Below are 24,411 nucleotides of genomic sequence, written 5' to 3'. Positions count from 1 at the left end.
TATTATAGGGTCAAGGAAGGGCTTGGTCGTGGCAGGGAGGCTGGGATGCAGACATGACTCTGGGGGGCAGCTGAGAACACACCGTGAGGCTGGGTTCAGACTCTAGTTGGGGGTTTAATTGAGAGTCTGGGGTTCCCACCAACTTGCAGTCCGTCTGTCTTATGTCTATAAAATCAGTTCATCCCATCCCAACTTCCCATTCTCACCAGGCTTCTGGGATTGGGCTTCTGTGTTTCTGTCTGGCTTGGGCAGGACCTGGATGCCAGGCTGAGAGTCAAAGCAGTGTTGTGTGTTTACTATTTACAAATGAAAATCCGTGGGAAGATCTGGTGGCCACTACTTTAACCATATAATCAAATTTAGCCTCATGGATAAAGGGGCCGCCTGGCCTCCTGGGCCTCCTGATAGGAGGAAGAATGAAGATCTCAGATTCGCTGGTGATGTATTTTTGTCCAAAGTGCTCAGCCTGCATCAAATCAGGTCTGTAACAGGACTCCTGGTTCTTAGCAATTACCCAGGGGATGGGGGTAGAACAACAGGAACAGGGACACCAGCGGACGAGCAGACAAACCAGGAATGTTGATCTGATGGCCTTGGCATTTTGTAAAACAAGTGGCCTGGGTTCCTCAAGATTTCAAAAGCGAGAGGGGCACGAAGAGGTGCTGAAAAGATGCGATAACCGGATGAAATGTGCTTGATCAAATCCTATATAAATTACAAAATACACTTTAGAGATGTTTAAATATGGGCTAGATATTGGCAAATGATTTGGAATTATTAATTTTCTTAAGCATAATAATGTTATCGATATATTTTCAAATATTCAGAAAGAAATGTACATAGACCTCGACACACATGTGCATACACACACACACACACACACACACGCACGCACGCACACACGTACATACACATGCTAACATCTTGACCTAACCTACCTGTCTACCTGGGGGTGGGAATGAAACCAATGTGGCAAATGACAGTGCTTGGTGGGCCCAGGCGAGGCTCTGTGGGTATTCTTTGTGTTATTCTGTGAATATAAAATTCTTCAAAACAAAGGGTCCCAGAAAATCAGATCTGGATGTGCTAGTTTGCACGCAGGTGCTAGTGCAAACCCCTCCCCTGTGGCTGCACTCCTCACCTGTGTTTCCATTAGTGACTAGAGGTGTGAGTCCACACAGGTGCTAGTGCAAACCCCTGCCCCTGCCCCAGGCTTCCTTATGTTGGGGTCGGTGATTAGTGATTAAAGGGGTATCTGGCTGCCCTACCTAGTGGGCCCACTGGGACTCTGGCCTGCTTATTAACCTTGTACTTTAACTTAGCTGGACACAACCAGAGAAAATACGTTTTTTGTTTAATAGCTATATATTTTATTTATTTATATGTGATGCTGAGGATTGAACCCAGGGCTCACACTGCTGAGCCACACCCCAGCCCAACCAGAGAAAATCTTTAGGTGTGGGCATGGACTGAGCTCACTGCGTCTCTACTTTGTGTTTTTCCTGTGTAAAGATGTGGCTGGGGGCTGGGGATGTGGCTCAAGCGGTAGCGCGCTCGCCTGGCATATGTGCGGCCCGGGTTCAATCCTCAGCACCACATACCAACAAAGATGTTGTGTCCGCCAAGAACTAAAAAATAAATATTAAAAATTTCTCTCTCTCTTTCTCTTTCTCTCTCTCTCTTTTTTTAAAAAAAAGATGTGGTTGGTGTTGAGCCTAATGTTCTGTCTGGAGGGAGGACTGTTGCCTTCTGCTCTGAGAAAGGTTGGGGAGGGGGAGAAGGGGGAGGAGCGGCACCCATTCTCATTAGCACCCTTTGCATGGAGAAGGGGAAAACACTTGTGAATATCACTTATTACTCAAGTGTCAGAACATCTTGTGTCCTAGAAAGTTATAAAACAGACCTGTGAATTGGATAAGGAGAGGAGCGCCAGGTAAGATGGGAAGGGGCCAGCCTTGTTCTGGGGACACCACGGCCGCCTGTCCTCTGCTGAAATTCTGGCCATGCACATGGATCACGAGATGGCCAGGAGGAAGTGACTCGCTCTGGAGTGGATGGACACAACGGCCACCTTCTCTCCCCTGCAGAGCCCGCCATGTGCGGTGGCACTTAGTCATTAGCGTCTTGTTCTGTGGCTTCCCTGAGAAAACCCCTGTGGCTTCTACACTTTCTGATTCTGCCTGTACCCTTCAGCACAGACCATGCTAGGCACATGGTAGATATCTGGAAAATGCTCTGTGATTGATACAGTAGATTTTGATGATTCAAGATAATCTTACAGAAATAAATAAATAAATAAAACTGTCTTAACACCAGGAATGCAGCATCTCGTGTATTTTATATTTACAGAATAGCTGCATTAGTGGCTTTTGGAGTAGCTTGCCTCAGGACTCCACGGTCTCAGTAGGGCCTGATCTCTCCAAATCATATCTCTGTTCTCTTTATATTAATTTTTAGGATCTACCTGGTGAAGGGCGCCTGCTTCAGTCCTAGGTCCTCCAACATCTGGGTCCACATGAGAAGAAAGAGGGCATTTCTTGGCAATAGAAGTCGTATTGCATCTCACTGCCTCCCACTGAGTTGTGAGCCTGTCCCTGGACTCCAGTTGGCCAGGCCCCAATCAAACACTCATCCTGGAGGCCGGAAGGAGGTCATCGTCACTGGAAACACAAGGTCCCAGAGCAGGGGGGCAGTGCTTGTCCTATCACCTCCCACTTATCCTGTTGGTGGGGGATGGACCCCTGTCCAAGAGTTGTGGTGATGGTCAAAATGTCTTCTGTCCTAGACAGACAAGGTCAGTACTGTGGTCACACACTTGCAGACGAGGGGCAGAATGGTGCATGCCATGGGAAGCATGGAGGCCACACTTGGGAGTAGAGTGGACACCCAAGTGCTGTGGAGGTGGGGTTTGTAGTACCAAGAGGGCAGGTGACCCCCTGTTTCCAATGGGAGGATATGGTTGGCCCATTGGGATAATTCTGCAGGCTGGCAGAGAAGGGGAACCCTACCCTCAGTGTAAGTGGGAGCTCTCCCGGGTCTCCTTTTTAGGAGGGTCCTTCAGCGAGGAGACCTTAGCCACAGGAGCAGAGTAAGGAGGAAAACTTGAGCCCATGAGAAAGCGTCCTGGTGTCACCTGACGTAGAGGCAACATGTAACATTGGGCTCTAATGGTAGATCTTACACCAGAGTGGTCCCCAGGAGAACATGAAGGACTATGAGCATAAAGAGAGCAAACTCTTTGCAATGGATGTTCACTGTCCCCGAGTCAAGAGACCTCAAAAAAGTGGTTGCTGGGAGCTGGTCATTAAATGGTTCTCCTGTTTGGATGGATCTTCTTTGTGCTGAGCTGGCCTTGGTGATCTCACATACATGTCTTGAAGTTCATATCAGAATCAGGCATGGAAATGTCGATGGCTTAGGTGGAACACTATGGATACCTGTCCTGGAGCGGGGGCCACTTATTTTGGAACCCTAGTTATAGGCAGTATTTGGAAATGTCAGCCTCAGGGATACCTGGATGGACCTGTGGCCTACTCCAGGTCACTCCCCCAATTCATCATGTGTAGGGGTCCTCACTAAGTTGAGTCTTTAGGTGCACAGGGTCAGATGCCCAGGTAGGCCTGATTCCAGGTCTAACCATGGCAGGATGCATTACATGGTACCTTTAATGGTTCCAATGGGATGACCTTGTATATACCAAGTGGAACCATTTTAAAGAGTGCTCTTTAATTCATCTATGGCACAAGGCTTGAATTGCTGCTTATTGGAGTCATCGGTAATCTAATCTGATAATCACTAGAGATTCTTGACTTTCTTTTTCCTAGGAAAAGAAAATCCCAGCATTAAACACACATGGTGGTTGGAGAGCTCTACAGCTCTGGGAGTCCTATTTGGAGGAGTTGGTTAGCAGCACATCAGATAAGGCAAACCTGATTCCCAGGAGGGAAGCAGTGTTCTGTCCATGTCTACAAAGACTGCACACCTGTAGGACAGTGGCTTTGGAAGTCCAGAGGCCTGTGCTGCTGGTCGTTGGCAGTGCTGTTCGGAGCCACTGATCACGGTGCGTCTCTAGCCACCTAGCACTGCTCCCAACACACCACTTCCCTGCAATAGACTCTTTAGTGTCTTTGAAAAGGTGGAAAAGATCATTTTAGAAGTTGAGATCCAAGACCTAGCCTGTGTGTGTGTGCAAATAAACTTGTGGAATTCATCAGTGTCACCTGCACCATGGTGGAAAATCACACGTGCTGTCGCTTTGAGCCCAGGTGGCAAGTGGGCTTTCAGGAAGGTGGGTTTAGCAGAAGCAGGGCGAGACACGGGTGTGCTGTGGACGCAACTCTGAAGTCCAGAGAAACAGAGAGATGAGCAAAACAGTCACAGAATATCACATTTGAAAGACTCTCCCCAAATGGGAAGTTTGTTCTCTTTGTTCATACAACAGATGTTGGTGTTTGCTCAGGTCTGACTCCACGCCAGCTGCGTTCTAGGGGACATAGCAGCAAGCGTAAGGAAGGTCTAATGGCGATTGCCTTCTAGTGGGACCCGTAAGGTGGGCATTCGAAATCTGCCTTCCCAATATTCCTTGGTCCTTCTTCCTGACAACACCTGACTTCGTGGTGCTCAAGGATCTCTACTCCCTCTCCACTTTTGAGCCTCTGCGTATAAGGGTGTGTGTCAAAGACCCAGTGGACATAATGACATCCCAAACCCTCAGCCACAAGAAGGCCACATGACCCAAGTTGGTCTAACCAGAACAAACTTTGGGAGCGTTTGCAGGAGCTATTAGGAACACACACTTCTGTTCATTTTATTTTTTCTTTCTTCTCTCTGAAAACTTGAATCTGAGAGGCTGTAAGTTAGAGCTATCAACTTGCCCAAAAGGAAGACAACCAGTTTGAGTAAGGAGATAACAGAGAAATGTTATTGAATGACATCACTGAAGACACCAGGTTTCATGACATTGTTTGAGCCTGGATCAAGCTGAGCAACGTACCCCTCTGGACATTATTGCCATTTGATTTGAGTTGGGCTTTCCACCCGTAGCTACTAGAGGAATTGATTGACTCACTCACTGGTCTGGAAGGCTTGGTCAGGTAATTGTAGCTGCGACATATTCTGAATCCCTGCTGTGTGCAAGGTTCTCCGAGGACAGGTGCGCCTGGCCAAACTGTGGGGCTGGAAAAGGTGGGCAGGAACCTCCCTTCCTTTCCATCATCAGCACCTTCTCCTCATCCCCAATACCCTGTCCCATGCTTTCTCCTACTTTCCCAGACGTGGGTCCTCTATTGGTCTTCTGCTTTCCCAGAAGCGAGTCAGTCTTCACCTGAATAGGGAGGGCTAAGGCCTTGGCATACTGAACAGGCACTTTATGGGAGGAAGTTTTGCCCATGACTTCCAGATCTGTAAATGCCTGTCTAGCTGATCTGGGGGAGCCATGGAACTGCTTGAGATTTATCTTCCAAAAAGAAAGATGGAAATAATAATGATAACAGTACCTCCTCTTACATATGAGCTCCTGGTCCTCATCTTGGTCAAACCCATGAAAGAGTGTGCCACAAACAGCACATCCATGCATGAAAAATGAGGCATCATTGTTAATAAACAGCCAGAGGTTTGCCTTGGGGAATCCTGCATTTTAAAGGGGGATCTTTGAGGAGGGAACCCCTTCACTTCCCAATGACAGTTGGGTAAGGCTGACATTGAGAGGCTGAGAACTCCTTCCTGCGTCTCCAGTTATCCTGTGCGGGCACCGTCCCCCGGCTCTGCAGTGACTTCAGTCCCAGAATAGTACTTCAGACCTGGAGTTTCCTGGGTCATGAAGGAGAACACGTTCTTTTCCTTGGCAGCTATTTCTGCAGCACTTATAAAGCAAGAAGTGGTGTGGAAGAAGAAGAGTGGATCAAGTGAACAGCCGGTCCTCCCCGCCAGATGGAGAACGTAGGTGGGGAGCTGTCCTTCGCTTTTTCTGAAGGTAAGACAGACCAGCACATGAAAGATGCTGGAAAGAAGACTGGTGGCTAATGAAGACCAAGAACTTGAAAACAAATGAAGAGTCGTCCCTAGAGAGTGGGCTGGAGTGTACTGAGCTCACCAGTTGGACCAGATCAGTGGCCAAATTTCTACCCGGCTTCGGTGCTGGGACTCTGGTTCAAAGGAAGATTGGATGGATGGTGCCAGAGTTTTGTCCAACTCAGAGATGCTCGATACGCAGAGATGCTCAGAGACCTGAAGCCCTTCAGTGTCCAGCCTGCGTGCAGTGAGAAGCACAACGTAGCCTGTCTTATACCTTTTGATGCCTTTAACCAGTTGCAGCATGAAGCAGAATGCTATACTACTGGGTAAGCTTTTGTTTTTTCAGAGTATGTATATGTCTGGAAAAATAACATATTATTATCTGATTATTTCTTTGCAAGGAGAATTTGAACAGCTTCCAAATATATCCTCAAAGCAACCTTTTGTTTGGGTCTCTGTGAGACACCAGAACGTTTTTTGTTGTTTGCCTGGGGAACTACTGAGAATTTTCCTCCACATCATATGATGTTCTCTCTCTCTCTCTCTCTCTCTCTCTTCCTCTTCCTCTTCTTTTCCTTCTTTCCTTCACTCTCTATCCCTCCCTTCCCTCCTTCTTTCCTTTCTAAAATTGAGATATAAAGCATGCACAATAAAACCACAGATTTTAAGGGTAGTGAGGACGAATGTTGACAGGTGTATGTCCCCAGGTAATCAACATCTCAGAAGTACTCCAGAATGTTTCTGCATTTCACAAGCTTCCCTTAGTCTTCTTTTCTTGTCTCTACCAAAGGTCAACCCACTTACTCTTTCTATTGCCATGGCTTAGTTTTGCCTGTTCTAGAGCCTCATATAAATGGGAAATGATATAGCCTCATTTATGTGTGATTCTTTTGCTCAGAATAATGCTTTTGAGGCTGACTTATGTGTGGGCCTGTATCAGAAGCTCTTTCCTTTTTGTTTTCAAATATCTTCCTTTGTCTGAACATGCCACTCTTCATTCTCCTGCTAATGAGCATAGGAGTTTTTTCCAGTGTTCAGTTATCATGAATAAAGAAGCTAGGAATACTTGATACAAGTCCCTTGGTGTTGGCTCCCCCGGAGCAGGACCTAAAAGAGAAGGGTGGAAAAGTTAACAAGAATCACACGGACTCATACAAATTGTCAGTTTTCACCAAGGTGCCAAGGTAGTTCATGTGAAAAGATGGTCTTTTCAACCGATGGTACTGGAATAATTGTATATCTTTATGAAAAATAGAAGTTCAATCACTATTTCATGCCATATGCAAAATTCAATTGAGATATAGCATAGACCTAAGTTTAAAAGCTAATATTATAAACTTCTAGAAGAACCTGTAGGAGATAATCTTTAGAAATATGGGAAAGGCAAGGATTTCTTAGAACATGAAAAGAACCATCATAAAAGAGGAAACTGATAAAATCATCAAAATTAACCATGTGCTCTTTGAAAGGCACTGTTAAGAAAATGAAAAGTTAGGGCAGATAGAGAAAAGATAAATGTAATTTGTATAACTAACAAAGGATTAGTATTTAGAATTAGTATTTAGTACCTTCAAGTTGATAATTAAAAATAACACCCAATTTTAAAAACAGGTGAAGGAGGTGAATAGGTCCTTCACAAAAGAAAAAACAGTGAAAATGTGTGTGAACAGGTTCTCAACGTCATTAGCCATTAGGGATGTGCAAATCAAAACCACAGGGAGGTATCAGCCACAAGGCAGCTGGTGCCCTAAAAGAGCACAGGCTTGGGATTGAGGGAACCTGGGTGCTGAGACCCCTGGAAACAGAACTGTGTACAGAGCACAAAGTCTCCCTTATTATTGTTCTTTTTTTCTTGAACTAATATATTAGGATTCCAATTATGCCACAGCATCTCAGGCAATGAGAATCGTGTTGGTGGCCCCCACACAAAGATTTCTCTGTGGATGAAATAAGGAAAGTGATATGACTTCACACGAGGCATCTGAAAATCACAGACAAGATCCTGCTAGGAAAGAAAGTCCCTAATTTAAACTTTTTTAGGAAACGAGGTTTCCCCTGAAGATGTCATTATTTATTACATTTTCCTTTTGAGGACATAACGTCTACTTGAAGGATATGAAAGGGTGAGTTCACTCTCCGTGTGCCTTAGCTCTTTCCTCAGAAAATGACCTTGTATTGCCTGGATTCTGGCCTTACAAGAATCACTTGTAAGAATGGTGCCATGTTCTCAGGGGTCTTCCAGGTATCACTGCTGGAAAGTAGGCAAAGAATGGAGCCTTTAGCTTGGAAAAGAAAACTTGTCTCTGTCTCTTTGTAGAGTAATTAAAGGGCTACAGGGTAGAAGAGGAGACATTACATTATTCCCCGTGGTCCCCAAAGCACAATTCAGGTCCACCGAGGAAGGCTATGGGCAAGTCTTTTTCTACTCCGACGGTGGATCTCTCTAGAAATGGTATGAACACAAATGAGTTCTGCCTCCCTGGGGGTGTTGGGTGGACATTTATTGAGGCCACTGTGGGAGATATTCAGGTCCAGGCAGAATTGAATGACCTGTCTGAAATTCCTCTTGGACTCCTGGTATCTTAGGCGAACCAGGCAACGATGATAGAAAGGCAGGATGTGTGGGTCCCCAGAGGTCAGGAGCCTGTGCTGGCTGCTTGTTGCCAGGCCACCCTCCTAGAGCAGCTGGGTAGGTGCCATTCAGGCACAAAGCATGACTTTTGGAAATGAGACTCTAAGAAGTTTTCGTAAATTCCTGTTCTTTGAACGGGACTTTGTTTTTTTTTTTTTTTTTTTGGAAATAGACCAGAGTGGTCCATCTGGGGTCATCATTCTGGACAACCCTGCTTGGGGGTTTAAAAAACAAACACCACATGGGCATGACTATGAGGGATGAAGGTGGTTCTCTTGGCATGCCCATGCACTCAATATCAAATAGGAGACTGCTCTTCAAAGTGCCACTTTCAAAACGTGTGCAGGTATGAAAGCACTCAGGGATTTTTCAAAGATTAGTCTCACACTTTATAGCTATGGTGCTAATTTCTAGGCGAGGGATTGTTTATTTCTTAGGATAAAGCATTTCTGAGGCTTCTAAAGTCTCCATCCAGCTTCCTTCACTGGAGAACTCATCACATTCCGTGGGAAACTTAGAGACCAGCAGGGCTGCCTGGCCTGGCTCTGGGGACCAGCTGGATCCTTTCATCTACCCTGATCCTGCCTCTCCACACCCCGAGGAGTCATTTATCTGCTGGTTCAGTGACATGGCCCTTCTGGAGGTCTCTACCTGCTTGTCATGTGTTCACAGTTGGACAGCTACTGAGCCGGCCATGTCCAAACACCTGGGAGAGGCTGCATATTTGGTGGCATCTGGGGGCACTGAAGATACCATCTGCAGTCCTTTGTAGGGGGGACAGACCCTGTCTGCCCTCTAAGAGGGACATGGCTTAAATGACAAACTCTTCTGCAGAGAGAGTGCACTGAGAAGTGAGACTAGAGCAGACTTTGGTAAGTGGAACGAGATCAGGGTTGTCAAAGGGGCAGGGGAAGAGACCAGGCAGCCGCAGACAAGTGTTGGAGATGACATCACAGCTTTGTTTTGAGTCAGTCCTGCCAAGTCCCTTTAGACAAAAGCAGCCATCAGGCAGCCTTATTATAAAGCACCCAGAATAACTCTTTACTAGTCAAAAATCTCTAGAATGGAGGTAAGCAGCAGGTGTCTTTGTCCTGCACGGCTGTGGCACGGAAGAGTGGCTACCTCCCTTCTAACATTTTCCCTTCTTCCTGGTATCAGCCTTTGCTTGTTCTCAGTTGGGGACTTGGTTAGGGATGAAGTGTGTGTTCTAGGCCTGGGATAATCAATCTCTCATGATTTTCTGGCCCTAGCAATTGGTTCAGGTTGGCAGCAACAATAACATTCAATGATACTTTTGCTGGAAGAGCCAGACTTGAACCTGAAATGATGTAAAGCTAAGATTCTTACAGCCATGTTGATAACCACCGGAGCCTGATACTGAAGCCAGTGCAGGGCAGACAGAGCAGAGGGCTGGAAAGAGCCAAGTCCTGATGGCATTGCTTGCACTCTGAATCTAGCAGAGCCTGAAGGCTGATCTTCCACTGGACATTTCAGTTCTTTTTTTTTTTTTTTTTAATAAGTTTTGTTGAAAGCATCTGTTGTTTGCCACCTCAAAGCAGCTGGAAAACAGGGGCAGGAGTTAAGTGGGGCAGACGAATGTATTGATAGAAATTGCAGGGTGCTGAGTTGCTTTCAACAGAGTTGTCTGAAGAAGGTACAAGCTCCCTCAAGAGTGAGTGCCTTTTTAGTGGTAGGATTTGCAACCTGTACAAGATGATCTCTTGAAAGGACACTATAGAACATATACAAGCTGCAAGTGGAAGATTGAATGGCACAGCTCTTTAAATCTAGTGTTTTAAAGTCACTTAATTACTATAGCAATTAAATCAAATGTCCTTTCAAAATTTCTCTCCAGATATTGCCAATATAAACAAGACATAATAAACATAAAATGGCACAAAGAATCTGATTTTTTGATCCCCATAACAGACCCTGATGTGCACTGCCACACCTAGTTGCCCACAACCAACCTAACCTTGGCTGACCATCTGCAGGACTTGTGGGCTCCCATCTTCTCCAGGGCAGAGATGGATTATGAGTCCTAGCATCCAGCGCACAGCTTTGCTCTGTTAGGACTCGGCAGGTTCTTATAGGTAAGTGATGTCTCAACATCAGGGTTCTTGTTGGCATCCCTTCCTGGAATTTGGAAGTCTGGAAGTCTCAGATGTAGGTCATCAGAGTTCACTGGGTTGACATAAGCTCTCCTAAACCACTTTGCCAACCCAAGGGAATCCAGTTGTGCTCAGAGTAGCTGCTGGGTTTAAGGTACAGAGCTATATGTTTCCCCTTCAAGTCTGCCCTCTTCTGCCTGCACTTGACAGCCTGTGTGCCTGACGAGATCCAAAGTCACTCACTCAATTTTCTATTCATCGGATATTCATCAGGCACCTATACCGTGCTGGTCATGGGGTGTACAGTGATGGGCAAAGCTGACACAGCCCCTGCCTGTGGGGTTTACAGTATGGTGTCCCTTCCAGGCACAGCTGGTTAGAATTGGGATCTGGAATGTCCCTGACAAGCTCATTTGTTGACAAGCCATGGTCCCCAGTGCAACAATATTCAGAGGCAGGACTTTAGGAAGTCTTTGGATCATGAGAATTCTGACCTCCTCAGTGGAGTAATCCACTGAAGGATTAATCATAATTGAATGGGCTATTGAGAGGTGCTGGAAATAGTAAGGGGTGGGACCTGGGTTGAAGGGAGTGGGTAGTTGGGAGCATGCTCTCTGGGACCAAATCTTATCCCCACCCTTTGCTTTCTCTTTCTCCACTGTCAGGTCACCATGAGGTGAACAGCTTGGTCTGCCACACCCTCACCATGATGTTCTGCCTCATCACAAGCCCAGGAACAGTGGAACCAACTGACAATGGACTGAAACCTCTGTAACTGTAAGTCAAAATAAATATTTCATCTTTTAAGGCTATTTTTTTTTCAGGTATTTTGTCACAGTTAAGGAAGGTTGACTAATAGGCTGGAATTCTCCCCTGTCAATCCCTCTCCTATCTTAACTCAGGTACTTAACTCAGATATAAGGGATCTGTCAAGTCTTTCTTTTGGAGGCAGGGTCTGTTTGCCTTTTACTGATGCCAAAGCCCATTGATGGCCTAAGGTCTTCTTCCCACTTGCTCCTTCTTTTGTCCAAGACCAAGAGACAATTCCTCAATCTCAGGAACCAGTTTCTAACCTGATCCCAGCTCAGAAAAAAACACAGCTGGATCTCTCCTAAAATTTGGGAAGGCCTGGACTCTTCAGGAACCATTTAATGGTTATGATTGTTGTGAGTTTTGCATTTTAACTGTTTATTTGGCTTTTATTTAGTGAAGCCCAGTTCAAATTTTAAGATACATAAGACAGATGATGGCAAAGCCAAGCCAAGACCTAGTTGGGCTCTACCTTGAGGCCACCACCCCAGGTCACCGGTGAAGGGTGAATTTTTGGCACTGACCCTTGAGGTCAAGGACCCTGATTTTACCTTGCCCAGCTGCTTAAATACTGCATCAGCAACTGACCTGGACCAACTGCGCCTGCTGGGCACAGGCAGGAAGGTGCCAAGCACTCTCCCCGCTGCACTGCCTCCATTTCTTAGCACAGCCACAGCTCAAAGTTGCTGAGGGCAGGGGAGAGTGATTGTGGGAAAAGGGGAGCCCCTCCCCAGGGACCACTTGGCGCTGGTGCATGGCGGGAAGCCAGGTTCCTCCTTGCCCTCAGTCTGTGCCAGGGCTTTGGCACCTAGCCTGAGAGCAAAGCGACACCCGTGAGTGATCTCAGGGGGCTTCTGAAAAAAAGAAAAAAAAAAGTAGAAAGAAAGGAAAAAAATTCACATTGGACAGAGGGCGCCAAGGCTGCCCTGAGCCGGAGAGAATCCCCAAGCTCTCTCGTATACTACATGCCCACGTGCGTGTATGCAGGGGGCCAAAGACGGAGAGCCAGAGTCGGTGGTAGAACCAGGAGACGCAGAGGGGCCGCAGGCAAAGCCCCCGCTACGCGCTGCCGGGGTGGGGAGCCCAGGGGCCGCCCAGTGGCGGGGGAGTGTCCGAGCGCAGAGCGCGCAGGGGCGGCGGCGGGGCTTCCCCGGGCTTCTCTCCTGGCCGCCAGCGCACAGCGTTGGCCCAGGACGCGGAGGCGGCGCCTGGCGCGAGGGAGCCGGGAGTCCCGAGGCGCCCCTACCGAGCGCGCGGACGCGGGGCCCTAGGCAGCAGTGCAGCGTCCCGGAGCCTCGGCCCGAGCGGGTTTGCCGGAGCCCTCCCCGCCGCCCGTCCGCCCGCCCCCGCCCGGCGCCCGCCTCCCGCCCCCGCCCGCGGCCTGGAGCGCGCCTCCCTCGCCGCCCAGGGTTGGCAAGCCGGCGCCGGCTGAGCTGCGGGAGCCGCGGAGAGCACCAGCCGCCGCTGCGGGAGCTGCTCTGGCCACACCATGAGGGAGCTGGCCATCGAGATCGGGGTGCGAGCCCTGCTCTTCGGGGTTTTCGTGTAAGTAGTGGAGCGCCGCTGGCGGGGCGCACCGACGCGGGGGCCCACCGACCGAGCCTCTCTGCGCCCCAACTTTCTTTGCTCCACCGCGTCCCCCGCGGCCTGGGTTCGAGGTCCCCCGCACTCCTGGTGTCCGAGATCTGTGATGTCGGACCAAGAGACACCCTTTCCTCTCCTTCCCGGGACCCTCGACGCAGAGCGACCCTCGCGCTCCAGGACTGGGACCTGTTTCCTCTGTCCCCACCACCGGCCAGGGAGCTCGTCCGCCCGCGGGTCCAGCCCCCTAGCTGGCGCCTTTTCCTGGCCCAGCACCACCTGTCCCGGGTATTTAGGCTGCTGTCCTGGACTAGAACGCGCATCCTAGCCCGCACCCTCGGGAAGTTTCCTCCCTCTCTGTGATCTTTCGAGGCCGCTGTTGACGGTCTTTGCTCTTGGCCCCATCTCCCATCGCCCCAGGGCCAAGCTTGGTCTCTTTCTGTGTCCCTGGCTCCACCGGCTCTGGTCCTCCTGAGCGTCTTCCCTGGAGGCGCTTGCGGTACTTCTCCCGCTGGAAAACTGTTGCCGCCCAGGCGAGGGGAGGCAGGGGCTGCAGCCAGCATGTGGGCTAGAAACACCCCGAGCTACATTGCAGTGGATGTCTCCTCCGGGTGCCAGGCAGAGGCCCTTCAGGGGCGGCCGCGAAATGCCGGGAAGGCTCTGAGCGCGTGGCGCCTGGGAACGGTGAATTTTAAAAAGAGGAGGGGGCGCTGGCGCAGCTTCCTTCAGAGATGACTGAGCTTCCTCCAGGCACCCAGGTACCCACCTCTTACCTCTTACCCACCTCCAGGGCCCAAGCAGCAGGGAGCTGTCGCGTCTCTCCCTTTCAGATGGGAGCCTAGACTCCAGCTCAGACTCACCCGGCATCACCCCTTCATCTCCTGTCACCTAGGCACCCACATCTGTATCTGAGTCTGCATTAGTGGGTCAGGGTCTGTATTTCCCTATGCCCAAGGATGTTTTTTGACACATTTTAAACATTAAAATTACATGAACTTTCTGGATTTGCGGGTATTTTTTTGAGGGGGAGGCACCAAAACAAACAGGAGCTCTCTCTTTGGTTTTCTGCCCCAATCGGGATTCATTCTTGGCAGATGTGCTGTGTCAAAGATGACTTCTGTTCCTGCAGCCCAGAGTATACACCTGGGAAAGAAATGTCTTTTCTTGTATGTGTTTCTTTACTGAGGATTAAATTCATCCAGAGTGTTTATTCACACCATCAGAAAAGGCCATGAGCGCCCCCAGATGCAGGCAAGCCCCCCTCTCCTGCCTTCTAACTGAACACTAGTGTTATTCACTGGGAGGAAGGAACAAGAACTTCAGTTGGGTCTTGATGCATTTGGAAAAACAAAGCACTTTCCCCTCCTCTTACTCTATTTCTCTACCTTTGGAATAAACATTAAAACTAGTGATTGCTCTGTGATCAGATGGGGACAGTTTCCAATTGGTAGATAGACTAAAATCCCATTATGTGATAGAAATGATAAAATAGTGTTCAGTGCACGGTAAAATGTAACATTTGTTGGGTGAATATATGAAAAATGCTTGAAATAAAGCAAAATAGGTACTTAAGCTACTTGCTTTGATTGCTGCTAGGAATTTGCCACTAAAAATGCATCCAGTAATATATAAAATATAATGTTTTCAAGTTTCCCTTTAAATATTCCCCCAAATATTTATGAGATGTTTGCTGGTGTACAGTGGCCTGTGCCATTGAAACTTGGTAACGTCTGTGTGCTCCGGCTTCCTCCAAGGGTGTTATGTAAAAACCAGACAGGCAGTTTATAGTCTTTTCTCCAAAGTTCCGTTATGCTGCTTCATGTATCCCTTCCCCAGCAGGATACACATGATGGCATTTTTGGATGATTCATTGCGTTTCATATCAAATCAGAAATGTTAAACAGTGTCCAACTGGTGGCTTTGACCTGTAAAGATCAGCTCTGGCACTGATGTGAGCTCCCCACAGGGAGATGTTCTTGTCATCGGGCAGATAATGACTTCCGGAAGGACACTAGGAGCCCAGACACAGATGACCCCTTGTTTTCTCAGATAAGTTTCTGGCGCTGTGACAAGACCCGCTTTGGGGGAAGTTGTGCTCTTCCTTTTGCCGGCCCTGGAACGATGGCACGATTCAGTGGGGTCTCCCCACCTCTCTTCAGGAAGGTGGTAGCTTCTGCAGTCTAGAGAGGTTTGGGAAGTCCCTCTGGGCAAGTTGAATCTGACTTCCCTGTTACAGTGTTCATATTAGCCCATATAATTTATCAACTATTTTGTGTCCGTGATGTCTACCCTATTTCCCAGAATGAGAGACTAGTTGCTTTTTTTTTTGGGAAAGTGTATCCCACCTCTTTATAAGCTCATGTTCTGCAAAAACCTCACCTGTATGTGGGGGCCTGCTCTCTCAGCACATCTGCCCTGCCTGGGAGCAGGGATCCCACATCCTCCCTAGAAATCCCGGTTTAGAGCTAATGAAATGTGTTTCGGACTCACCAGTAGCAGGAGTGGAAGCTCTCCCTTGCTGAGGAGTTTTTTGGTAGCAGATCAGGTGTGGCACTGAGATTTTGTGCATTCACAATTCTCAGAGGAAGCTCTCCCAACAACGCTCAGAGATGCTCAGTGCCTTTCGGGCAACCCTGTCTGAGGACCTCAAATACCTGGGAAGAAAATTAGTAAATAGCAATGCAGATCATGGCTGGCACACAAACTTTACCCTACCTGGATATGCATTGGTTATAGGAACCCAGTATTTAGGAAACATTAAAGTACAATGTGTAGCTTTGAGGCTACGTTTAGTATGTTGAAGCTTGTGGGCCTTGAGGTCCCATAGATCTTATTCAGTAATTGGGGACGGGCAGGACAGGAAGGAAGGGAAGCCCCCAGGGGTCCCTCTATCCTGCTGTCATCTAAGACCATAGGAGAGATTCAGGATGCAATTCCTTAAATCCCAAAGACAGCGCTGGACCTTGCTCTGCAGCTCTGAGGTGCTGGTTCAACAGCCCCGAGGCCAGGGGTACACTATTGCTAGTGTACTGTTCACCTGTATTACTGACACCAGTGTAGTAGCTCCTGGTCATTGAGGGCTTGCTACCTGTCGGACAGTAATGATGGCTATTGAATGGCATTTAACCCAATGAAGGCAGTATATTGATGTCATCATGGATTGAAGAAACCAAAGCTCAGTCAGATAAAGGCAGTGTCTGGGTTACAGGGCTTATAAGGATCTCTCTGAGATCTAAATTCAGATGCTGCAACTTTTTCCTATAGCGAGAAAAGTTGGATGCTTAGCCACCTTGCTCTAGGAGAAACAGCAGCCCAGCCTTGGTCAGTGGAGGGTTTGCTGTACACACAGAGCATCCCAGGTAGCTTCTCTCTGAAGCTTCACCTCATTTGAGGTGAATGCTGCTCAATATCCTCACCTCACAAGTAAAGAAGCCAAGGTTTAAAAAGGGTGTGTCCTGTGCCTGATGGTGCTTGCTCAGCTAGCAGGAGATTGAACTTGGATGCAGAACAGGCAGTTTACTGTGTCCCAAAGTCATCAGCCACTGAGGAAGGGTCCAGCACCAGGCTTCCAAATGGGGAGGAAAGTGGCCACTTCCTGAAAGTGATCCCCTTCTGTGAACTGTTCCCTCTAGAGAAGCAAGTGCACATGACTCAAAGTAATGCATTGGCACAGATGTTACTGTGGCTCTTAAATCAAATCTTAGGATGGTACTTCAGAGGCAGAGGGATGGCAGTGGTGGTTCAACTCCTGAGCTTTGGGTACATCCCAGAGTTGGGAGGTAAGACATGCATATGTTGCTGATAAAAGCTTAGATGATCATAGCAAAGAGCTAGCTGCACATGCTCACTCCCACTGCCCTTGGCCATTGCACCCAGGATATCAATTAGTTCAGACAGCCTTACCTTCACAGCACTGTAGACCTTGGAAGGATGATGACACCTGAAAAGCTGGACCAGGGTGGAGGTGTCTGCCTGTTTCACCTTCCAGCTGGGGTTCCCTGGGTTCTTCTGTCTGTAGGGTCCTTCTTCCCAACAGCCCCTGGTTGCTCTCTGCAGCATCCTGCCTGGAGTGAGTCTGCTCAGGATGCCTGATGCTCAGGTAGTGATGTTTGCCTCCCATCAAATTAGTCTTGCATCTTTCTTTGATTATGCAGGAGGTGTGTGCCAGGTGCTGGGGGCAAGAGGAGAGGAAGCAAATGCCTCCAGTGAGCTCACACTCCAGCAGAGGGCTGAGCGATGGGCCCCTATGTCTTATTTGCCCCTTATGCAATCACTGGTTTCGAAACTTTTACTTCCCAACCTTTCTCTTTTATCATCCATCCAGTGGACAGAGCTTTATTTGGGTCCTTCTAGGCACCTGCTCATGTCGTATTTTCTTTCTCCTCCATGAGCACACGTTGGTTGGTGGAATTCCAACAAGACACAGGGAAACTTGGTACTTGAACTGGTCCAGATGACCTGCTTCAAGTCCAGGTGACTTGAAGGCACTGCTTGTTGGGTGTTTGAAATATTGACAACAATTAACAGACCTGTCATTTTTGCCCCTGGGGAGTTCAGTCTGGACTCCAGGTGGTAGCTGGAGCAGAGTGCTCAGTTTTACTGGGAAGGAAGGCTGACTAACCCTGGGAATAGGAAGAATGTCCCTGCCAGGGACAGCTGCCTGGAGATGGCTTACCTGAGTCTTGAGTCCTGAGTGTCAAGGCCTGGGCTCAAGGACATTCCTGCAGAACAAAGGTCTGAGGACAAGGAGCCATATTTTGGATGGGGATCCATCTGCTCCCCAGGTGTGGCCTGGGACTGTGGATGTCAGTGTTGGGGTGGCAGGAAGGGGATCTGGGAGGAGAATGTGAGAGGCTAAGTGCCTGCCAGGATGTGTAGTGCTCCCCTGCAGTGGTAACAGGAGGCCTGGAGATTTGAACCAGAGCAACTGCTCAGGTATTTGCCCACTGGTGGAAAGGGACCATTCTTTGGGGGCATTCAGGCCTTTTGACTTCTGTGAGTGACAGTACACAGCTCTGCCCTCTCCTCACTTCCCCACTCACTAGGGAAGTATTTTTTATTCCATCTTGCATTGTGGCCTGTGGTCTCTGTGTCTGGCTCTGACCTGTCCACTGCTACACTCTGGGGACGAGGTTGCATCTTTATCTTCTTTGCTTTCCCCTTATTCCCCACCTGGCCACGCCATGAGTCTGGTATGGTCAATACCTCCTGACCTGATTGCTGAGGACCATCTCCCTAGGAACTCGGCGGGCTCTGCATTGATCCACAACAAAGCTACTTAAAAGGTGGTCTGGTCTGGTGACCACTTGTATCAGAATGACCTGGGGCCTAGTTCAGACCAACGTAAGCCACATGAAGAATCAAGCCCTGGAATCTGCACTTTGAACAAGTCTGGATGCTCAGGTAGTCATCACTACCTGCTCCATCCACTGGGTTGGGAACTACTGATGCAGAGCCTAGAGCCATTTGCGGGTCTCCTTTGGTGGCTCTCTGCTTCCTGACCAAACAGGAGTGTTGCCCTTCCCAGTCCCTGCTATAATACGTCTTTGTTCTTTTAATGCCACTTATTGCCTAAGAGGCCGGGGGATGGGATCTGCTCAGTGGGACGGAGGTGGAATGGCAAGTGTTACTGCTGAGTTGAGGCACCATGAATCCCTTTAGTGACGGGTGTGGAGCTGCATGTTGATGTGGCACAGCTGCAGGATGGAGGCACCAGGAGGGCAGCTGTCCTGGAGGATCACACCATGGGAAGTGGACTGTGGCACAGAAGGCAGCTCTTTGTGTTAACCAAGATTTGGGGTTGGTTGGCTGCTGTAGCCTTCTGCAGCCGTCCACCTAACACACCCATGTAACTTTGCTCACTCCCTAGCAACAAGTTCCAAAGGAGTTGTTGGAGGCAAGGTGGCACAATAAAAGACCATGATGAGCTTTGGAGCTAGACAGGTCTGTGTTTCAATGTTGACTGTGCACCAGTGAGCACGTTCCTTAAAACCTCTAAACCTCAGTATCTTTACTGGGGAAGTGGAGATAATACTTCACTGGATTTTATTAGATAAAGAGATTTTTAGAGTCTAAAGTATATAATGAGGTGTCTTCTCTCTGCTCCTGTGAACCCTACTGCATAAGCATAGCATATGTGAATGGCACTGTGACATAGCTGTTACATGGCCTTTGGCCTCAGGCCACCTGGCCTTACATCTTGGTTTTGCCCCTTATGAGCTGTGTGAGCCTTTGGGCAAAATATTTCTTCAGGTTAAATCTTTGTCTTTCCATCCGTTCATGAGGCATATTAACGATACCTATGAGCTACGGCCTGTGAGTATCAAGCAGAACAGCTTCAGTATTCAGCTCATTGGAGATGCTTAACAAATGGCAATGCCATTATCATTACCTTTTGTTAAACTGAATCCGTAATGGACACTGAAGAGAAATGTCATGGGTAGCTATTGATCTTCTTATTATAAATTATTTAGTATGGGGTTTCTAGAAAAAAAATAAAGTCCTTTTTAGGACTTATATTTCAAATGATTTCTTTTAGCTCCCCAAAGAGAAAACTTGCCATCAGCTCACCTGATGAGCCAGACCCCATAGCAGCGTGGGTGGCTTGCTGTCTGATGGGGTGGAGGGTCTCAGCCTGTAGTTTCTCAGTGGTGACCCTTGACAACTGTGATTGCAGGACAGTGAGTCAAAAGCCGGATCAGCACATCTGTGTTAGATAATGTGTAAGGAAAAATCCCGCTCCCTCTCCCTGGCTTCAGTCTATCCCTCCTGCAGAGTCTGGTTAGAAGCATGTGCAGGGCTCTTGTCTTCAGATGCCCTCTGCCCCATCCATACCAGTAGGAGCAAGTGGCCCTGGCACTTCTCTCCCTGGGAAGGTGAAGGGGTCTGCCTGGTCCTCTGATAAATGGGGAATCCATCTGTTTGAAGTATTATTTGCCACTGTAAAATACGTCGACTGTACCCAGAATTCTGAGAATTGATGGTATTTTCCCATGGGAAGATAAATGCTCTTAACCCAACAAAAGCACATCATTAGTTTCAGAACTTGTGGATACAGTTATCTCAATTAGTTATAAAGATTATGCCTTTTATGACTCACACAAGGCTTGTAAAAGCTTAGTACTTCTGTTTTTCCTGGGACAGTGTTTTGTAAATGTGAAAATTATCTTAGTAATATTGCTTCTTTAAAACATATCATCTTGGTGTGGTGTGTGGATAAATTAAAAACACTGCTTTACAGCCAGGAAGCTCATGCAGGGACCTCATCTTTCATCTGGAAGCCATGCAGGTGTTACAGGGCTTTGAGATGCCCGGGACGGGAGCGAGGAGCTGGCACAGGGGAGCCCAGGGACAGCTTCATCACAAATTGTCCACAGAAGCCAGGGCCTCGTTGTCATTCTGTCTCTGCTAAAGACAAAGGAGCAAAGAACGGGGTCAGATGCTGCAGGAGCACTTAGGTTGGATTCCAGAAAGCCAACCTTCCAGGCCCTGATGGCTGTTGCTTTCTGCTTTACTGGAAGACTTTAAAACTGGGTTTTTACTGCAGTATTAGTTTGAACCTGATGAAATGGCTGATATTTGACTGTTTTGACCTATAGAACCAGAAATTTCATTTATTTCAAACTAAAAATAACACACACAAAGAAAAGTGCCCTAATCATAATTGTAGGGCTGCCCAGAGCCGCCCTGCCTGCCAGGCCCACTTCTCCTGCCCTGAAGGTCACCACCACCCTGGATTCTAACACTGTTTTGAACTCTGTGTCAATGGAACCTTATGACACCTGGGCTCTCGTGTGACCTTTTTGGCTCGGCTTATTTGGAGGTTCGTCTGTGTGGTGGGCAGTCAGTCAGGCTTGCTCATTGTCATTGCGACAGAGCATTCTGCTTGTGACTGCACCCCGGTCATTCACTCCTCCTGCTGTCTGTGGATATCTGGGTTATTTATTGTTTTGGGCTATCAAGAATAATGCTGCTGTTGTTTATTGGTGAAAATATTTACAGTTTCTATTGGGTGCATACCTTGCAGTACAAATGGTGGCTTATTCACCAGAGGTTTTTAAACATGCATTTGGCTTCTCTTTGTGTAGCTATGACTCTAAAAGTGATATCTAGTGCGTTTGCCATGCTGGCCTCCACTGTCAGGCACCTACCTCATGTAAACCATGCGATGCATCTGGCACGTGATACAGAGGAGCCTAAACTTGTGTCCCCACCTGAAGGAGGGCAAGGCACCATGGCATGAGGTCGAGGAGTTAAATCTTGACTCTGTCAATGACAAAGATGCACCCTGGCTTCCTTATCTGAAAAAAGGGCAGGGGGTGGATACAGTCTCCCTTTCTGGGAAGTTGTAAAGAAGAATGATGTAATAGGTGACGGGTGCCTCGTGCAAAGAGGGCGCCTCGTGGCGTTCAAGCCATCTCTCTGCATTCCTTCAGCTCCTGTCCTTCCTATGACAGAGGCCGGGATGTAAGTCAATTAAAAGAGGGCTAGTACCCCAGTGCAGTAGTAGTAGGGAGAGTGTGGCTTTCAGGACCACAAGAGACAACTGAGTTGTGCACTGGGATTTAGAGAGCTTGGGAGGGCATTCTGAATAACTGTCCAAGAAGCCGTTGAGAAATTGCCCTGTGTACGTATGGGTAGGTATCTTCTGATTGACCTGTTTCTCCACTCCGTTCGGGAAGGAAGGGAGGTGGAGAAGGAGATCTGGAGCACTTGTGTGTGCAGGCTGTGTACCTAGGCACTTGCCACACATCAGGGGATTGAACCTTTACAGCCCCCAGGAGGTGGCATTGCTGCCCTGATTTGTGGAGTAAAGAGTTAATGCCCTCATCTTCAGAGAACGCTCACCAATCAGTTAAGAAATGAGAAGAGCCCTCCTACAGAAAACCAGGCAATGGATATGAACAGGGAACTAACAAAAACACGAATAATTAATGCACCTTCAAACCTGTAATTTTTATAGAAATGCAAGCTATGCCTCTGAAAACAACAGCATAACTTTGTAGATGAGCGCAAGCTTGTTATGTGCTATGATCAAAGCATGTGCAGCTATTACAGTTAGTTATGTGGCTAACTATCTGCTGACTTGGGAAACCTATCATGGGTGGCTTAGAGTCGAAGCAGGTTGCAAAAGGCTACATGATGCCATTTTAATGTGGTGATGTAATATATTCAATTTGTTTTTATATCTGCAAGAAAAATGTCTATGGAGATCCACAAAATCTTAAATGATGGGTTTTTGGGGTAGGGGTGGGCTGATGGGATTATGTAATATGTATTTGTTCTTGTAATGCCACTTATTGTCTAAATTATTGTAAACATTTGTTGCTGTCACACATAATCAGGAAAAATCAAGATGTATGTTTACTATTATGGGTGAAAAGGAGAAGCAAAAGAAATATCCCTGAGTAGAGGACTAGAAAATTCTTTTGTGATTGCTTTAGGAATATTTAAAGTGGGCCTGGGCCAGAAATCAACATTTCTACATTTTACATCAACTAAAATATTTAAGGAAATTCAGAGAGTCGAGATTAACACCTGGAATGTGCAAGTTTATATTGAAACAGCTGTAATAGTTGCTGCAGGTGGAATTGTAAATAGCTGTAGCCCTTTTGAAGAGCAATATTGCAATGCATTAGCATCCATGGAATTATTCCTGCCTTTTGACTTAAAATTCCAGGAGAAAATATATTGAGATACTAAAGTCAGAGATAAAAAAATTCTAACTTAAAAATGATGTTTGCTGCTATATTGCCTGCAAACGAAAGTCAAGTATTTTCGTCAAACAAAAATTAAATAAAGCTCAAGTCAACATTTGAAGATGATTTGGCCAAGGATGGACACAAAGAAAAATATGTTACATATATTGAAAGACTCATTTTGAAAAATCTCAAAAAATTGGTAAAAATTTATGATATAATTTTTATAAAAAAGGAGCCATATAGAAATGTATCTCACAATCAGTGCTATTTGAAGTTTGCCCGATTTGAGCAGGTGAGGATCACAAGGTGAGTGAGATGGGAACTAATGCATTTCCTCTCATTTACAGAAAAACATTTTAAAGATTGTAAAATACTTGCAAACATCAAAGAAATACAAAAGCATATTCTCCCTGAATCCCATCACCTCTCTCTCTGCCAGTTATATTCTATTCACTGTTTAAACGTTTTTTAAAAAAATATATTTTTAAGTTGTAGATGAACACGATATCTTTTTTTTTTTTTTTTGTATGTGGTGCTAAGAATCAAACCCAGTGCCTTACATGTGCTAGGCAAAAGCTCTACCACTGAGCCACAACCCCAGCCCTTGTTTAAACTTTTATTATTTTTAAGTTGGCTTTTAAAAAAATTTTTTTTTTAGTTGTAGATGGACAAAATATCTTTATTTTATTTTTTTTATGTGGTGCTGAGGATTGAACCCAGTGCCTCACGCATGCCAGGCAAGCGCTCAACCACTGAGCTGCAACCCCAGCCCCCTGTTTAAACTTTTAAACACACATTTTCTATGATTAAAGTAAACTGCAAAGAGCACATTTTATGCATAGTTTAATTTTTTTTTTTTTTTTTTACTTACCAGATTCGTCTTGGAGATGTTTTTCCCTGTGTAGATCTGCTTGATTCTTTTTACTGGCTGTGTGGTGTTCTACTGTTGAGCTTGTTGGTAGAACTTGAGGGTGTTTTTATTTCTCGAGGTGACAGCATTGTGATTCTGCATACATGGTAGTGCACCCGTTTGAGCATTGCTGCCTTGTAGACTTTTACAAATGGATTTTCTGGGTCAAGAGTCTACATGTGTTTTAAACCTGGCTGGACATGGCCACCCTTTGTCAATCCAAAGGGAACTACTGTGTGTGCACACCTACATGTCACCAGCAACATGTGACCCTGTCTGTTTTCTTATGTCCTTGCCAAAGGCTGGATGTTAAAATTTCTGGCATGGGAGGGAAGGTAACATTCATTTTACTTTTCATTTCTCTATGTTTAGTGGTGAGCATCTTTTCACATGTGTATTACCGTGTGTTTATTTATTTATTTATTTTGTGGTGCTGGGGATTGAACCCAGGGCCTTATGCATGCAAGGCAAGCACTCTACCCACTGAGCTATATCCCCAGCCCTCCATTTATATTTCTTCAGTAAAACATCTGTCTTTCCCCTGTGTGCTTCTGTTGGATCTCTGAATGATCTTACCAATGTGGAGGAGTGCTTTGTGCCTTATAAAAATTAATCTTTTCTTTCATATAGTGCAAATATTTTTTTCCACACCTG

At 46.9% G+C, this 24,411-nt stretch overlaps 1 protein-coding gene across 10 annotated transcripts in view; it reads left to right on the top strand.

Annotated features, from left to right (window-relative positions):
• The window catches only part of Plpp4 (phospholipid phosphatase 4), a 239,223-nt gene that overhangs the window by 111,698 nt on the left and 103,114 nt on the right, over positions 1–24,411 (top strand). For 4 of the 10 annotated variants that reach the window (XM_078038797.1, XM_078038763.1, XM_078038968.1 and 1 more), the window contains 4 exons: positions 2,458–2,794; positions 3,825–6,338; positions 10,574–10,737; positions 11,421–11,532. Coding sequence is in view for 5 of the 10 variants with exons in the window: in XM_040272707.2 (XP_040128641.2) it covers positions 13,055–13,110 (56 nt within the window). In the remaining 5 variants the exon portion in view is untranslated. Of the gene's footprint in view, positions 1–2,457; positions 2,795–3,824; positions 6,339–10,573; positions 10,738–11,420; positions 11,533–12,505; positions 13,111–24,411 lie in introns of those variants that run through there. The other 6 variants (XM_040272708.2, XM_040272707.2, XM_040272710.2 and 3 more) reach the window with 6 other exon arrangements.

This window comes from Ictidomys tridecemlineatus, chromosome 1 (assembly GCF_052094955.1).
Source record: "Ictidomys tridecemlineatus isolate mIctTri1 chromosome 1, mIctTri1.hap1, whole genome shotgun sequence".
NCBI classification, from domain to species: domain Eukaryota; kingdom Metazoa; phylum Chordata; class Mammalia; order Rodentia; family Sciuridae; genus Ictidomys; species Ictidomys tridecemlineatus.
The sequence above is the reverse complement of the archived record's forward strand: the minus strand, read 5'-3'. Positions and strand labels throughout refer to the sequence as shown.